Genomic DNA, 16,845 nt, shown 5'->3' with positions numbered 1-16,845 from the left:
ATACTACAAGAAGGATGTGGAAAAATTGGAAAGAGTCCAGCGGAGGGCAACAGAAATGATTAGGGGACTGGAACACATGACTTATGAGGAGAGGCTGAGGGAAACTGGGATTGTTTAGTCTGTGGAAGAGAAGAATGAGGGGGGATTTGATAGCTGCTTTCAACTACCTGAAAGGGGGTTCCAAAGAGGATGGATCTAGACTGTTCTCAGTGGTAGCTGATGACAGAACGAGGAGTAATGGTCTCAAGTTGCAGTGGGGGAGGTTTAGATTGGATATTAGGAAAAACTTTTTCACTAGGAGGGTGGTGAAACACTGGAACTGCGTTACCGAGGGAGGTGGTGGAATCTCCTTCCTTAGATATTTTTAAGGTCAGGCTTGACAAAGCCCTGGCTGGGATGATTTAGTTGGGGATTGGTCCTGCTTTGAGCAGGGGGTTGGACTAGATGACCTCCTGAGGTCCCTTCCAACCCTGATATTCTATGATTCTAGGCAGGATGAGTCTGACTCGGAGCTGGGGAGGCTGACTCAAGTGTGTGTGTGTGTGTGTGTGTGTGTGGTACGTCTCTGGGAAGTCCCATGGCAGGGACTGTGATGAGAGAGCAGAGTGGCAGTGTGTGACAGGAGAGCTGGAGGTAGTCCTTGCCCTCAGCCATCCTGCTGACAGTTTCACTGTCTCAGGAATTTATTTAAAAAAAAAAAAATCTGGGACAAAACCTTGTTTGTAAAACCAACTGGGCCAGGCCCTGAAAAGCGGGACATTCCTGGTGCTCGGGGACATGTGGTTACTCTAAATTGTAGATCCAGAGCATGGATTAAAAACAAGCTCACTGTTTGGTAAAACAATATAATAAGCTTTCAGGGATTTATTATTAAGCATCGTGTAAAACTGAACACTAAAAATATTTTCATCAAAACCTTTTTTGTGTCTTATTTGCTTCTTGTAGGTTTTTTTTTACTGAAATAAACTAAAATAGGTAATATGCAGCTCTTAAGCCATAATTTCAAGTGCAGGTGAAGGATAGCAGTGTGTGAAATGGGACCCAGCTAAATGTCTGTTTATAACACACACTCCTTTAACAGCATATCCTTTATGGAGCCTGGGGCTGTGCAAAGGAAGCAGATGTTTTTTCAGAGTGGCTGCAAGGAGCTCTATCGCTTGGGGTGGATATAGAATACCCAGTATTTTATTTTAGTATACAAAATATTAACCCTTATTAACAGAAGATCAAAGTAACTTGATAATGGTGTGTAAGTACCTTGGTGGGGAGAAAATACCAAGTCCTAAAGGGCTCTTTAACCTAGCAGAAAAAGGCAAAACAAGAACCAATAGCTGGAAGTTAGTCAGACAAATTCAAATTAGATATAAGGTGCATTCCACTGGGAGCGCATCTTCAGTTGTTTGACCACTATGATCCCAAATCCTTTTCAGGGTCACTGTCTTGCTGGATACAGTTCCATGTGTTCTCCCATCCCCCTGCCCCCTGCCTTCTGTAGACTTGGCTTGCATTCCTTGCATGAAAGATGCTACTAGAAAAAAAGTTGTACAAAGCTCTACAATTATATTCATCCTCAGTGAGCCAGTGAGGGACTTGATATCTACATCAACTTTTCCCTCTTGTTCCACTCCACATCTCACCCCACTATCTGCTGTTTTGGTAAAGGGGAAACTATTTCTGCTCCATATGATTTTATCCACTTAACTAGATTTTTTATCAGCTGATTTCAGCAAGCTAATAGATGTGTATGTGATAACTATTGAAATAATTAGCCTTGACTGCTCAAAGGTTTTCACCTTTTTTCTTTTCTTTTTTTTTTTATATATATATATACACACACACACACACACACACACACACACACACACACATCTCAGGTATCCTGGAATTTTTCCACCATCAGCTGAAGGACATTGTCGAATATGCAGAACTGAAGACTGTGTGTTTCCAGAATTTGCGGGAAGTGGGAAATGCTGTGCTCTTCTGTCTACTCATCGAACAGAGTCTGGTAGGTGCTTAGGAAGTTACTCTAACACCATATGTATCTAAAAACATTCTTCAAAAATCAGTCATTGATGCCTTAAGTGAAAACTACAGACATAACGTTGGAAAGTTTTCTGCAATTGCAGAAAAATCTCCCTTTAGAAAAAATATCTTCTGGGTGCAGAAACATTGGTGAGTTCTCTCTTACAGCCTTGCAAAGCTCAGACTCGGTACCAATGTATGGACATAGTTGAATGCTGAGGACAACAGTGCCAGCTCCACTTCTTTCTCAGCTCCCCTTGCTGTCCAGTTTATGGGTGGTTGGGGATGGGTCTGTGCATCCTGAAGGTTGGGGTGGGTCTATGCATCTTAACTTCACAAGCAAAGGTAAATTGCCACAGTGGTAGCAGATGGAAACGGAGAAGGTAGGGAATACCAGTCCTAGAATAAAAGTGCGAAATAATCAGAAGAGAGCTTTGGCTCACAAACAAGGAGTACCCTCTCTTTGTCTACATAATATAAGCCCCTCTACTTAAAATTAAAATGTAATCATGACTGTATGGTTTATATTATCTTCTGCTAGCACTAATCACACAAGCTATTGAAATTGTATGTAAAAATCCAAGAGCCTAAAAGAACACATTTGGTAAAACTCTTTGCCTCATGTTTTGTTGTTAGATCTGGTACATCATTTTTGCCGTGAAACATGGCATAGTCTGCTTAAGAGAGTATGTAGTCCCCATAGCTTGAGACATTTACCACTTGACTGGGGAAAAAATGTAGAACACCTACTGCTTTGCACAGTCCTGCATTAGCAGTGGGAGTGGACTAGGCTTGAAAGGTTTTTCCCATCTCTAACATCTGCAATTCTAGTGGACATTTTGAAATAAACTCATTTAGGGAAAGTAGAAATTTAAATCCTTGTTTCTCCATATACTGTCAATCATACCTCAGGTGTTAAAGCCATTGCTCTTCCTATGTGGGTTATTGAATGTCCGTGAGATGGCACTACACCAACCATGAATTTGTGCATGCCCCCTTGGAACTCCATGTGATGGAAGAGTGCATCTGAAAATATTGTACCAGTGAAAACAGATACAACTTCCAAATCCCATCTGTACTAAGTTGGCTGTCTGTGGTTGCAATATTTTCAATACACTGTTCTCTATACCATATAGTAATCTTCTTATCCTGTGCTCCAGGTTTTGCTTAGTGTTTTTTGGAGGAAGGCAGTAATTAGTTCTCTCTGTATGGGTACTTCTGGTCTCTTATTGTCATAAAATCTGAGTGCCTCTCAGGTATCTAAAAAGAGGAATAACAATGTACTGGATTTGTATTCCATGATTCATGTATAGAAACTAATGTGGCACATAAGGTGGTCTTCAGGTTGTTGACGGCTTGAAATGGATACATCCTACTTATTTCTGTTTTAAAATTCTTGAATTTCTGTTAAATTCCCATACCCCTGTGTGGAGGGGACAGATTGGTAGGGGAAAGGGAGATCACATATGGAATATTCCGTTTGTTCTTTAAACTCAGAGTTTGTGTAACAAATGACTAGATGACAAAGAAAATGAGGGAGCTGTTTTTTTCTCTTTAGAAACATAAACATTAGCATATCAAGAATTTATGTGGCTCTATATTTAACTGAAGAACAGAGTGAACTGGCACAACAGACTTCATCAATGAGCTTCTAGATGTTCTTAAGTACACAATGTAACACAACATCACTATTAAGTACTAGCTGAGGGTCAGGCAGTATATCTGCCAAGGCTGCAATAGCAACTCAAACACATTTTTATTTTTATATTTTAAATTGCCAGAGGATGTTGTGAAGGCTAAAGCTATATAACAGGATTCAAAAAAGAACTAAATAAGTTCAGGGAGGATAAGGGTCCATCAATGGCTATTACTAGGATGGGCACAGATGCAACCTCATGCTCTGAATATCCATAGCCTCTGTTTGCCAGAAACTTGGAATTGGCGACAGAGGATGGCTCACTCAATGATTACCTGTTCTGTTCATTCCCTCTGGGGCACCTGCCATTGGCCACAGACGGAAGACAGGATACTGGGGGCTGGATGGACCAGTGGTCTGACCCAGTATGTCCTCCTTATGCTCTTAGATAATGTACAATGGGCTGTATGGTGTGGGAGCTAAGGAGATCTGGGCCAAAGACTTGCTGTGTGACCAAGTCTCTCTCTCTCTTTTTGCTTCAGTTTTCCCTGTCTGTAAAATAAGGATACACAGGGATGTTGTGAGGTTAAATTATGTGCTGCTTTGTGACCCTCAGGTGGATACAAGGCAGTATAAAGGGGGGAAGTGGCACAGGTGGCGACGCCTCTAGTTTAATGTGTGTGACACTTCCCATTATAAGACCTTGTTCTTCTTTGAGTGCTTGCTGATTTCCATTCCACGTTAGTGTGCGCACGCTGTGTGCGCAGTCGCTGCAGATCTTTCCCTCAGCGGTATCCGTCAGGCTGGCTCTAGTACCCTCTGGTGCCATGCGCCAGTATAAGGGCCCTAGGCGGCCCCGTGCCCTCTCAGTTCCTTCTTTACCGCCTGTGACCGCCACTGGAACAACTTCCCTTGCCTTGGCCAGGCATTCGTGGATGGTTCTGTTGTTCTGTTCTTTCACGAGTTTAGTTACCTTCAGTTTATCTCTTCTAGTAGTAGTGTTATACACGTAGACCCCCACTTGCTTAGAAGAACATCCTCTGCCCTTGGGGCCTGGCATGCCCCAGTATCTGGGCTTCAAACCCTGCGCCTCCTGAGGCATGCCCATGCCGGTGAGTGACCTGCACTCCAGGTGTCTGAAGTGTCTGGGGGAGGCTCACATACGAGAACGTTGCCAGATCTGCTGCCAGTTCAAGCCTCATATGAAAAAGGACAGGCGGGCTAAGCTAAGGTACATCCTGATGGAAGCTGCACTCAGACCAAAGTCCGAGCCAAGCCGGTCGGACTCTGCGCTGAGTACCTCAGCATTAGTGTGGAGTGCTATTCCAGCAGCGACTCCTGTATGCCGGCAAGCAGCACCGTCGACTCCACCCTGCTCATAAGTCCAGTGCAGCACCATCCTCGGACACCGGGTGAACGTTGTGGTGCCAGTGGGACGCGGTGCTGTCCGCCCCAGAGACATTTGCAGCAGTCAGGGACCTAATGGCTCTCCTGGTTCCGCAGACCCCAGCGGAGCAAGTTCTGGCACCGGTGAGGTCATCAAGCAGAAGGAAGCATATTGCCCCAAGCTCCTATCCAGCACTGATACCAACCTGCTGATGTTAGCGAAGACTTCCTGCTCCAGCGCTGTTCCCTGGACCCTCGGCTCTGGCTGACGGAAGCGAGGGGTACCATCCCCCAGGGTCCTCTCGAGCCAACTTGTCCTCAGAGTCAGAGGTGGAGTCCTGCACCCAACCGAGGGACCAATAGCAGTACCCAACCTACGGTCCATCTGATCCCGGTGGGGGTGCTCCTCCAGGCGCCTGGCCCAGTGGGCAGTGATCAGTGCCAGACCAATGGCCTTTTTGGAATCTATTGGATATCCCCCCGGTATCAGGACCGCCTTCCAGTCGTTTGTACTTGGTGGCGTCTGAGAGAAGGGCCGCTCTGTCAAAATTCAAGGACTCTCTGCCACAGGAATCCAGACAGGAATTCTCCGCCCTGATGGAGAAAGGGAAGACTAGCCAGGGCCTCCCTTCAGGCTTCCCTTGACATAGCTGATAGAATAAAGGCATCAGCAGTGGTCATGCAAAGCTGCTCTTGACTCCAACCCTCAGGACGATCACTCGAGGTTCAGCAGCCCATTCAGGACCTTCCGTTTGAGCTTCCCTCTTCTCTGAACAGACAGATGCGGAGTTCCCTGGCCTGACAGATTCTAGAGCCACCATCAGTGGCCCCTGGGCTTCTATGCCCCTGCATCTTAGCGAAAGCACCCTGGTCTGCTTCCCGGCTCTGTCTCGCCAAGACCCGTTTAAGAAACGAGGCAGGGGTTAAGAGCACGTGCCACAGCCACCTTTCACCTCTACCTCATTACTGGGCTCTCACAGACCTCCACAAGGTCCCAAGCAGAATTTTTTTGAAGGGGCACACTTGAGGGGTGTTCTATCAGTTCCCATACCAAATCCTGCCCCTTCCCCCGCCCCTTGTTTCCAGACAACTCTCCTATTTCAGCCTGGTGTGGTCCCGTATCACATCAGGCCACTGGGTGCTGAGAACAGTGGGAAAAGATTGCAGGTCCCCTCCCCAGTCTTCCTCGCCAGGCCTTATGCAGTCAGCTCCTCGGCACCCTGAGTCATCAAAGCACTCACTTTGACGAGACACTCGAGGTCAATATCGCAATCCCCTCTGCACTAGATCCAGCGACCCCCATTTTCCAACCACCTTTCTTATGTCCTGGACGCCTGGACCCAAATCACCTAAGACCACTGGGTTTTCAGCACAATTCCTGTCCACCCCACCTTTCCATCCCCCCTCCCTGTCCCTCTTCAGAGACCCATCTGATGGAGCAAGAAGTCCACTAACTCCTTCGGGTGGGAGCTGAGAAGGAGGTTGCCTTTCACTTGAGAGGAAAGAGGTTCTATTCCTGCTGCTTCCTAATTCCAAAAGCCAAAGCAGGTCTAAAGACTCATTTTAGACTCATTTGGCCTCGACTACTACAACATTCAGATAGTCCATTCAAAATGCTACTGCTAAGATCTTCCTGGCTCTTTGTTCTGACCACAGCACCCCTCTCTTGAATCCCTCCTCTGGTTCCTTTTTCACCTCTCCAACTCATATAAGCCTCTTGTCTCTACCTTTGCAACATAGCCCCATCCTAACTAGCTGATTGCACCCCCCCGCCATTGCTCTGGCAGCATTCCCAGCCTTTACCACCCAGCAGTCAACCTTCCCCATAAGCACCTTCATGCTACCCACATTGCCCTTTATGCATGGGGGAACAGCTCCCTGATGCTATCCATACAGCTCTCCTTAGGCTAACCTTTGCCATGATGACTATGTTGTTGTCTGCCTATCAGCAGGCAAGGATGTTATGACTGTCCCTCTTCTCCTTCTTTTTTCCTGCTCCCTTACTCTAATTTCCCCACTTATTGCCATTCTTCTACGCCCATTAAAAATGCAAAACCTGTCACTAACAAAGCTGTGCCAGTTCTTCATCGAATGCATTTGTTTGTAGGTTTTTGTGAGGGAAGGAGGGCAAGGAGAGATCCAAGGCGCCCCGGTGTGTGCAACGTACTTGACCTACAGAAGCAACAACTGTGTGTGACACCCTCTAGTGTCCCGGAGCCCTACTCTTCATGTGCTTGTGTCTTTCTTAGATTGTAAGACTTCTGGGCAGGGATTACCTCTTACCTATGTGTCCAGTGCTCAGAAGTACCATGGGGCTCCAGTCCCAATTAGGCCTTTGAGTGCTACCACAATATAAATGTGTACTACTGCTACTAATTAGATTGACTGACTGTTAGAGAATTTTACTCACTGTGGGTAAATGATTTAATTTCTTTGGAAAAGGGCCAGTTCCTTGTGTTTGATTGAAATAAGTCATGGAACATGAAATCGTCTCTCCTCTCTGGGGATTGTTAAAACCATTAATGTTAATGAAAAATAAAAATGAAAACATACTATTTCTCAAGTTTGGTTCTGAAGAGGCCTCAGATGAGTCTAGCTCTTATCTCAGGTTCTGCTCTTGGCTGTTTCATACACTGAGAACATACAGGGATTTCCAGAAGCAAACACATCCAACTTTATGGATATTTTTTAATATTTGTGAAACAATTTTATTTTTTTTATTCCTTATAGTTTAAAGATTTGAAATGTTCCATGCTGGGCCCCCTCTCTCCCATGCCATTAGTTTTCTGCATCTGAGACTTTTTTTCTGGGAGACATGTTTCTGGGTGATAATGGGTTATGGGAACAGTGTTGGTAAAAATAAAAACATAACTCACTGCTTTGTTCACATTTGTGTGTGTCTACACAGGAGCCGTCTGCCACTTTAACACAGAACTTCGTCATTCTGCATTCGTCTTTTCAATAAATAGCCTCTGTCCTTTAAGAACTGCCAACCTCTGGGTGGGTAGAGTTGCTGTAAATCTTTGTGAATCCAAGGTAACCTGCAAAAGCCAAATTGCTGCTAAGTACTTCTGTGAAAAGGGAGCCAAAAGCAGCATGTGTTTGTTCTAACTGTAGATGCTTGGTGCCCTCTGGTGTCAGCCGCTATTTGTTTTAGAATGTCAGCATGGTTTTAGAAGCAGATTTTGGTGCCCTTGACATGCTGTTGTTTTTTAACTCCTAAATGCTTCTTGTTTCTTTTTGTTCTAGTCGCTAGAGGAAGTTTGTGACCTGTTGCATGCTGCACCGTTCCAGAATATACTACCAAGGGTTCATGTCAAAGGTATGGGCTGGACGAGCATTTGTTCTCCAGCAGTATTACCCCCGATGTTGCTTCCTTGTTGGTGAATTCATCATTCTGAAACTTTCTTTACACAAGAACTATTCATTTGCAACGACAGCAAATTCCTGAGTATCTGCAAGCCTGAAAATTGTACAGGACACAGAAAAGCAGGAGGCCTAAGCCTATAATCAGGGCCTCTGGGGGTGGGGTGATCGAGAATGCTCTGTGCAGCACACTGGTGATATGCCCACCGCTGCCTCATCCCCACTTGGTGATGAGGTTGGAGAATGCTGGACTTGCTATGAGGTCCCATCCTTCATATCAGCCTTGGCTTGTAGGTGTGCAAAATAAACTTGGGGATGGGGAGGGTTAGGGCTAGATCCTGCAAGGTGCTGAGTACTGTCTCACTGATCCAGCAAAGCACAACCACATGCGTGATTGCCACAGACTTTTCACATGCTTAAATGCTTTGCTGAATTACCTTGCAGGATTTGTTCCTTCAAGTCTGTCTTCTTTTCTCCCCTTCCTGACTGCTGGAAGGTGAGCTGCTTCCGTTCCCCATTTTATCCTTCTACCGCTCTTTCTTTTTTTTTTTTTGGGTGGTCCTCTTTTCCTACTTCTGCCCCACTGCCAGCAGCAGCAGATCTATCTATGCCTCTGCTCATAGGATTCACATACATAACAAAGTGAAAGAGCCTGATCAGATTTATTGCAGTTACTCAAGTCCCTGTAGACAGCCATTTGACTAACCAGAGCATTGCAAATTTTGTTCACCCAATCACCAGAGAACATTTCCTACTCACTAGTGGTGAGTGTTGGGGTTTTTTGTTGGTTTTTTTTTTTAATCTTTCCATATATAAAACACCTTCAGTATAACCCCATCCTCTGAAGGCAAGTATTTTGCATGTGATAAGGGTGATTTTAATTGTCTAAGTATGCATGGGGGTCAAAGTATGTTATAGACAGCATAAGAGCCTTATTTTGAGGGCAGAAATGAGTTGATAACAAAATGAGTTTCACTGCTAGTTTTTGCCTGTATAGTTAGTTTCTTTAAACTTGAATGTATAATGTAACATTGTTAAAGGAATAAACCTGTCAGTGGATACTATGCATCAAATAAAATGCATACTGAAGAAAAAGCAAGCCATTTTGAATGAAATTACCCATCAAAGGAACAAGTTACACAGCTCCTACTGTGACAAAAATAAACTGCAATAAAACCACGAATTTCTGTACAGCAATGTTCTTTGTTTATAAAGTGAAGTCACCTAACTTTAAAGGATAACGTGGGTTGTTTTTTTTTCTCTCTTTCAGAGGGTGAAAGACTTGATGCTAAAATGAAAAGACTAGAATCAAAATATGCTCCACTCCATCTTGTTCCTCTGATTGAAAGATTAGGAACACCCCAGGTAATGTCCTACGTTTTGTGCCCCAGACATTTTATGCAGAAATATCAGTGCACAAGAAACCTGAGACCCTTACAATATCAGTAGCCATGTCAGAATTACAAATGTCACACAAAAATTGTTCACACAATGGGGCCTCTAGTAAATCCATGGATTCAGTAAAGTTGGTCAGCAGCTTGTGTGCACAGGTGGCTTATTGTCTGAATGTTTGGGACAGTGCAGAGGTGACATTTTAGGTTTTGGGAGAGGATTAAAGTGTTAATTTCCATGCACACTATTGTAATATAATGTGTAAAGCAAAGGATTTGCACCCAAGGGGCTCCCAGTTCAAATTCCACCAAAAGCAACTGATTTTCTCTGTGACCTTTTAAAAAAGTCATTTGTTCTCTTGTGATTCAGTGAACAAATTGGATAAAATCAGAACCTTTTTGGAAACCAGCTGTTCTATTTGATCTGAGCTTTCCTGGAAAATTCATTACCAACAGAGAACATTCTTCCTCCTCAATGCCTTGTCAGTGAGCTGCTCTTGCTGTCCAGAGGCCATTCTCCTCTGTGTCCTTGTAGAGTGTGTTTCATTCCCCATTTGCTTCAACAGCTGACTCCTTGTACTTGAGAGATAGGGATTTGGGGGGCCAAAAGGGAATGATGTCAAGTATAGAGTTCAGACTACCTTTAGCACTCTGGGTAGAGTTAGGTGAACTGTGCTGAGCAAGCAACAGTCCCTACCGCAGAGAACTTACAATGGGAGGGCATAAGCTGGTACAATATAGAGAGAGCAAGTATTGATTATAAATCTCAGTTTACTACAGTGGTACAGATCTCTTCATGCTCACTTTGAAGCACATCAGCCTCTGATAGCAGCAGGCCAGGGAATCAGCAATGTGAGGGAGGGACCATTACCTGGGCCTGCCAGCGGACAACAGAACACACCAATTTTTGTCTTCTGACTCATTTCAGTTAAAAAAAGCAACCAAACAAAAACCAACCTTGCAAACCATGGCGCAGTACAGCAGCATCTGACCTTTCCACTCAGAAAGGTTTTCTGGCTTCCATCTTTCACTTGACCCTTGACTCCAGGAGACCTTAAAAGCACTGGTTCAAAAAGAAGAGTCAAAACTAGTGACCCAGCTAGAAATATACTTTTGTTTAAACAACTCAGTCTGAATTCACTTGAATGAATCTGCTCCAAGGCGAAGTGCCGAACTGGAATTGGGGCATGCAGGTAAACTGTTTTACAGCACTCTTGGAGTGTGTCTACACAGCAAATTAAAACCCACGGCTGGCCCGTGTCAGCCGACTTGGGCTCACAGGGCTCGGGCTGTGGGGCTGTTTCACTGCGGTGTAGACGTCTGGGTGGAAGGGCCCCAGAGCTTTGCTCCAGCCCGAGCCCAGAAGTCTACACAGCTATGAAACTGCCCTGCAGCCTGAGCCCCAGAAGTTGGCTGGCACAGGCATCTTGCTGTGGGGTTTTCTTTGCTGTGTTTTCAGATCAGCATAACACCCTAATAGAGCTTCGTCCTGCGCTAATATAAGGTTTTCAGACAAACCACACCTCCCCCATAACTAATCTGAAATGCTGTTTCATTTACTTTTTATTTCGTCCTCTCAATCTTAGCAAATTGCAATAGCAAGGGAAGGAGATTTGCTGACCAAGGAACGCCTCTGCTGCGGCCTATCCATGTTTGAGGTCATCTTGACCAGGATTCGGACCTTCCTAGATGACCCAATCTGGCGTGGCCCCCTTCCCAGCAATGGTGTGATGCATGTGGATGAATGTGTGGAATTTCACCGTCTCTGGAGTGCGATGCAGTTTGTATACTGCATTCCTGTGGGAACACACGAGTTTACTGTGGAGTATGTATCGTAGGCTTCCAATTATGCACTTGTTTGCAACAGAACTTTATTGTATTTCCCAGCTAGAAGTGGGGATACAAAACATAATGCTGGTGTTCATATTTCTGACATAGCTCAGTGAGGCAAGCCCAGAACAAAGAACAAGGGATTGAGAGGGCCTATTAGCACAGGAACACAGATATTAATTGTATCTTTTAAAAATCATGTATTTTAAATACGTTGGTACATAATAGAAGGTCCCATAAGGAAGAGATCCTAGCGTACACCTCTCAACACCAGTGATGCTTACCCCACTACATTTGCTGAATTTAAGTAAAATAACTTTTATAAGCAATTTATCAGGTACTTGCTTATTTTCTGTGGGTTAGCAGCAGGAATGAGAATTCAGAAGTTAGTGTCCTGCAATCTTCAATTCTTTAGTTCTTTGCATTATGTTTGTCAGTTTTCAGAGGGAAAGATTGAGCTATCATTTGCCTGTCATTGGCCAGTTGTTGATGGGAAGTCTTAGGACATTGCTCCCCTTAATCCACAGGGACCAAATAAATGTGGTGGTATGGCATTGCCAGTTTGTTCTGTTGGTTAATGTGACAGTAGCACTGCTGCAGAGGAATGGGAGCAAATATTTTTGGAAGAACTTAAAATTGGATAAAGATTTTCAGCATTTCTAGTGCTTGCAGTTTCTAAATATTGTTCATTTAATAGAGAATGATCCTAAATGAGAGGGTTTTAAACCTCAGCCTGGAAAACATCTTATGCATGGTTTTTAGACTCCTATTTTTTGAAGAGAAAATGTCCGATGACTCAATAGTTCATGCTAACTGGTTCTTGGGAGTTTTAGGTGAAATATACAATTTTCATAGACTTTGTACTCTATTACAGACAGTGCTTCGGAGATGGGCTGCACTGGGCTGGCTGTATGATCATTGTGCTTTTGGGACAGCAGCGTCGCTTTGATGTTTTGGATTTCTGCTACCATTTACTGAAAGTACAAAAGCATGATGGCAAAGATGAGGTCATCAAGAATGTGGTATGTTGAAAATATTGGTTTTGTACTCATTTGCAATGACTTGTCGGAAAAAACTGGAATTATTTGCATGGAGCTGCATGGTATCTGTAACCATCACCGTTTAAAGTGGAGTCAAAGCCCAAGATTATGCAGTAGAGCATTTGCTAATAGCACTCTATGTTAGGGTTGGCATTTTAATTGAGCCAACCTTTACCTTTCATTATGACATGGGTTTTCTTACATTTAATGAAACAGATGATGCCATCTAGATGCACATATGTACCTTTAGAACAGGGCTAGTCCTACTGAAGTTCTAATCCCCATCTCCAAGGACTATTTCAGGAATTCTGATAAGCAGAGTGGATCTTTAAAAACAAAATTTTAAGTGGTTTTTTGCATCGACCACTGGTTGGAAAACATTCATAACTTATCCAGACCACACCCCACCACTGGGGCAGACTTAAGAGAGTTGGCACTATTTCCTCTTTCCATTACATAAGGTGGCCATACTGGGTCAAACCACTGGTCCATCCAGCCCCCAGTATCCTGTCTTCTGACAGTGGCCAATGCCAGGTGCCCCAGAGGGAATGAACAGAACAGGTAATCATTGAGTGAGCCATCCTCTGTCGCCAATTCCAAGTTTCTGGCAAACAGATACTAGGGACACCATCCCTGCAAATCCTGGTTAATAGCCATAAATGGACCTATCCTCCAGGAACTTACCTAGTTCTTTTTTTAACCCTGTTATAGTTTTGCCAGAGGATGTTGTGAAGGCCAAGGAGTTCCACATGTTGACTGTGCATGGTGTGAAGAAATACTTCCATTTGTTTGTTTGAAATCTGCTGCCTATTAATTTAGTGACCCTTAGTTTTTATTATGAGGAGTAAATAACACTTCCTTATTTACTTTCTCCACATCAGTCATGATTTTATCGACCTCTATCATATCCCCCCCTTAGTCTTCTCTTTCCCAAGCTGAAAAGTCCCAGTCTTATTAATCACTCCTCATATGGAAGCTGTTCCATGCCCCTAATCATTTTTGTTGCTCTTTTCTGTACTTTTTCCAGTTTCAATATATCATTTTTGAGATGGGGCAACCTAATCTGCACACAGTATTCAAGATGTGGGCACACCATGGATTTATATAGAGGCAATATGATATTTTCTGTCTTATTATCTATCCCTTTCTTAATGATTCCCAACGTTGTTGGCTTTTTTCACTGCCGCTGCACATTGCTTGGATGTTTTCAGAGAACTATCCACAATGACTCCAAGATCTCTTTCTTGTGTGGTAACAGCTAATTTAGACCCCATTGTTTTATATGTATAGTTGGGATTATGTTTTCCAACATGCATTACTTTGCATTTATCAACATAGAATTTCATCTGCCATTTTGTTGCCCAGTCATGCAGTTTTGTGAGATCCCTTGTAATTCATCACAGCCTGCAGTCCCTGAATAGTTTTGAATCATCTGCAAATTTTGCCGCCTCACTGTTTACCCCTTTTTCCAGATCATTTATGACTATGTTGAACAGTACTGGTCCCAGTACAGATCCCTGGGGGACACCACTATTTACCTCTTGCCATTCTGAAACTGACCATTTATTCCTACCCTTTGTTTTCTATCTTTTAACCAGTTACTGATCCAGGAGAGGACCTTTCCTCTTATCCCATAACAGCTTACTTTGCATAAGAGCCTTTGGTGAGGGACCTTGTCAAAGGCTTCCTGAAAATCTAAGTACACTATATCCACTGGATCCCCCTTGTCCACCTGCTTGTTGATAGCCCTCAAAAAATTCTAGTAGATTGGTGAGGCATGATTTCCCTTTACAAAAAACAAGTTGACTCTTCCTCAACAAATCGTATTAATCTATGTGTGACAATTCTGTTCTTTAATATAGTTTCAACCAATTTGCCCATTACTGAAGTTAGGCTTATTGGCCTGTAATTGTCAGGCTCACCTGTGGAGCCTTTAATTAAAATTGGCGTCACATTAGTTATCCTACAATCATCTGGTACAGAAGCTGATTTACATAACTCTTGGGTGAATACCGTCTGGTGCTGCTGGCATATTACTCTTTAATTTATCAATTTGTTCCAAAACTTCTCTAATGACACCTCAATCTGGGACAGTTCCTCAGATTTGTCACCTAAAAAGAATGACTCAGGTTTGGGACTCTCCCTCACATCCTCAGCTGTTAAGACCGATGCAAAGAATTCATTTAGTTTCTCTGCAATGGCCTTATCCTCTCTGAGTGCTCCTTTAGCATCTTGATCATCCAGTGGCCCCATTGGTTATTTAGCAGGCTTTTGGCTTCTGATGTACTTAAAATTTTTTTTGCTGTTACTTTTTGAGTCCTTGGCTAGCGGTTCTTCAAATTCTTTTTTGGCCTTCCTAAATATATTTTTACATTTCACTTGCCAGAATTTATGCTCTGTTCTATTTTCCTCAATAGGATTTAACTTCCACTTTTTAAAGGATGCCTTTTTGCCTCTAACTGCTTCTTTTACTTTGTTGTTTAGCCACAGTGGCACTTTTTTGGTCCTCTCTGTTTTTTAATTTGAGCCTCGATTATGGTGTCTTTAAAAAGTTTCCTTGCAGGGATTTCACTTTTTGCACTGTACCTTTTAATTTTTGTTTAACTAACTTCCTCAGTTTTGTGTAGCTCCCCTTTCTGAAATTAAATGTTACCATAGTAGGCTGCTGGGGTGTCCCCCTCCTCCACTCCCCCCAGGGATGTTAAATTTTATTAGATTATGGTCACTATTACTAAGCAGTTCAGCTATATTCACCTCCTCGACCGGATCCTATGTTTCACATAGGACTAAATCAAGAATTGCCTCTCCTCTGGTGGTTCCAGGACTAGCTGCTCCAAGAAGCAGTCATTTAAGGTGTCAAGAAACTTTCTCATACTTATGGCCAGACTGGTTCATGAGGTGCTGAATTGGCAGAAGTCTGCTGGGTTGAGGCAGTTGCTCTCCTTGGTTTTATCAAAGGCTGGTTCTGATTTTTTTATCTCAAAGCTTCTTTTCTGAATGTATGTTTTTGACATTGCAGCCTTTGAAGAAAATGGTTGAGAGAATTCGCAAATTCCAGATCCTGAACAATGAGATAATTACTATTTTGGACAAATATATGAAGTCTGGTGATGGAGAAGGTACACCCGTGGAACATGTGCGCTGCTTCCAGCCCCCTATCCATCAGTCTCTGGCTAGCAACTAAGCGTGGAGAGACATCCTTGCTTTTTACTTTAGTGGCAGTACTTTTTCACCTAGTTAAGCTCTAAGCTTAAGAGGAGGAAAACCCTTGTAAGGAATATACCCTAATCTGTATTTCATTATTTCCTGTGCCTTTTGAAGGGTGGTGCTTTGTCATCTTCAGTCTCCAAGCACAATAATTGTATACAGTCCATACTTATTTTTCTAGACTAAAATTTTATATACTTTGATAAAAAGCCTGCAATGTAAAGAAAAAGGCTTAGTGTCTTACAAACCCCTCTGCATCCCTCACCTGCTGTGATCATTTTAGACTGGATTGGTTCAAACTGGTTTTCCCTCATCTGTCAAAATATGAGTCAGGGTGGTTAAAAAAACATGAGGTTGTTTTGGGTTTTTTGTAGAAACATTTAAAAAAATTGACTGTAATTGTTTATGTATTAGAAAAGCATTAATTGCTTGCTTAGTCTTTATAAAAAGAAGGTTCCTGCGGGTGCTTTGTGAATAATTTTTTTCCTTGGCAAAATTAAATTGCATTGTGTGATTAGTGATTATGGAAATAAAGGCTAATTAATTAAAATTCTCACTTTTTAAGCAGTGATTCTTTGGGGGTGGTTGATACTCACTACATTAAACTAATTATTTTAAAAGTTCTAGCACAGTGGGGGGTCTGTTCACTCTTCCTTTTGAAAACTTGTATCATACAGAACTCATTTTCTGGTTTGAGGTTATTAAAAATGAAAAAGTTTTCTTTACAAGTTGAGGTTAAGCAATCCCTGTTTAAAATGATCTTTTGAAAGGGATCCTTGCATACACTGAACTGTTGTAGCCTATATCATCACACTTAGCTTTAATGATACTAATCATTACTATAGGGGAGAATATTTAAATTATATTATGTGACCCCTGCTTCAGTAAGTTTGTAAAACTTCTTTGGCTTTAATTCAGATTGTACTGTTGCAACATGATCAGGTATACCTGGAAAGTGTTTGACCGG

At 42.9% G+C, this 16,845-nt stretch overlaps 1 protein-coding gene and 1 long non-coding RNA gene across 6 annotated transcripts in view; one reads left to right on the top strand and one right to left on the bottom strand.

Moving 5' to 3' along the window:
• Window positions 1-16,431, top strand: part of CYFIP1 (cytoplasmic FMR1 interacting protein 1) — a 131,110-nt gene extending 114,679 nt beyond the window's left edge. For 3 of the 4 annotated variants that reach the window (XM_073353183.1, XM_073353192.2, XM_073353210.1), the window contains 6 exons: window positions 1,875-2,005; window positions 8,294-8,366; window positions 9,681-9,775; window positions 11,388-11,626; window positions 12,506-12,653; window positions 15,691-16,431. In XM_073353183.1, coding sequence (XP_073209284.1) covers window positions 1,875-2,005; window positions 8,294-8,366; window positions 9,681-9,775; window positions 11,388-11,626; window positions 12,506-12,653; window positions 15,691-15,855 — 851 coding nt within the window. In that variant the 3' untranslated portion in view covers window positions 15,856-16,431. Of the gene's footprint in view, window positions 1-1,874; window positions 2,006-7,952; window positions 8,270-8,293; window positions 8,367-9,680; window positions 9,776-11,387; window positions 11,627-12,505; window positions 12,654-15,690 lie in introns of those variants that run through there. The other variant, XM_073353199.2, reaches the window with a different exon arrangement.
• LOC144930774 (uncharacterized) lies at window positions 1,766-11,156 on the bottom strand. 2 transcript variants are annotated; one of them, XR_013636132.1, is made up of 3 exons: window positions 10,759-11,156; window positions 7,921-8,085; window positions 1,766-2,421 (listed from the first exon to the last, which is right to left on the bottom strand). It is a non-coding gene; the product is annotated as an uncharacterized LOC144930774 (long non-coding RNA). The 2 variants fall into 2 exon arrangements; XR_013636131.1 differs by having other exon boundaries at window positions 7,921-11,156.
• Window positions 16,432-16,845: the final 414 nt, after the last annotated feature.

The sequence above is a fragment of the Lepidochelys kempii genome, chromosome 1, assembly GCF_965140285.1.
Source record: "Lepidochelys kempii isolate rLepKem1 chromosome 1, rLepKem1.hap1, whole genome shotgun sequence".
Lineage (NCBI taxonomy): Eukaryota > Metazoa > Chordata > Testudines > Cheloniidae > Lepidochelys > Lepidochelys kempii.
Note: the sequence above shows the minus strand (reverse complement) of the source record. Positions and strands in the feature narration are given on the sequence as shown.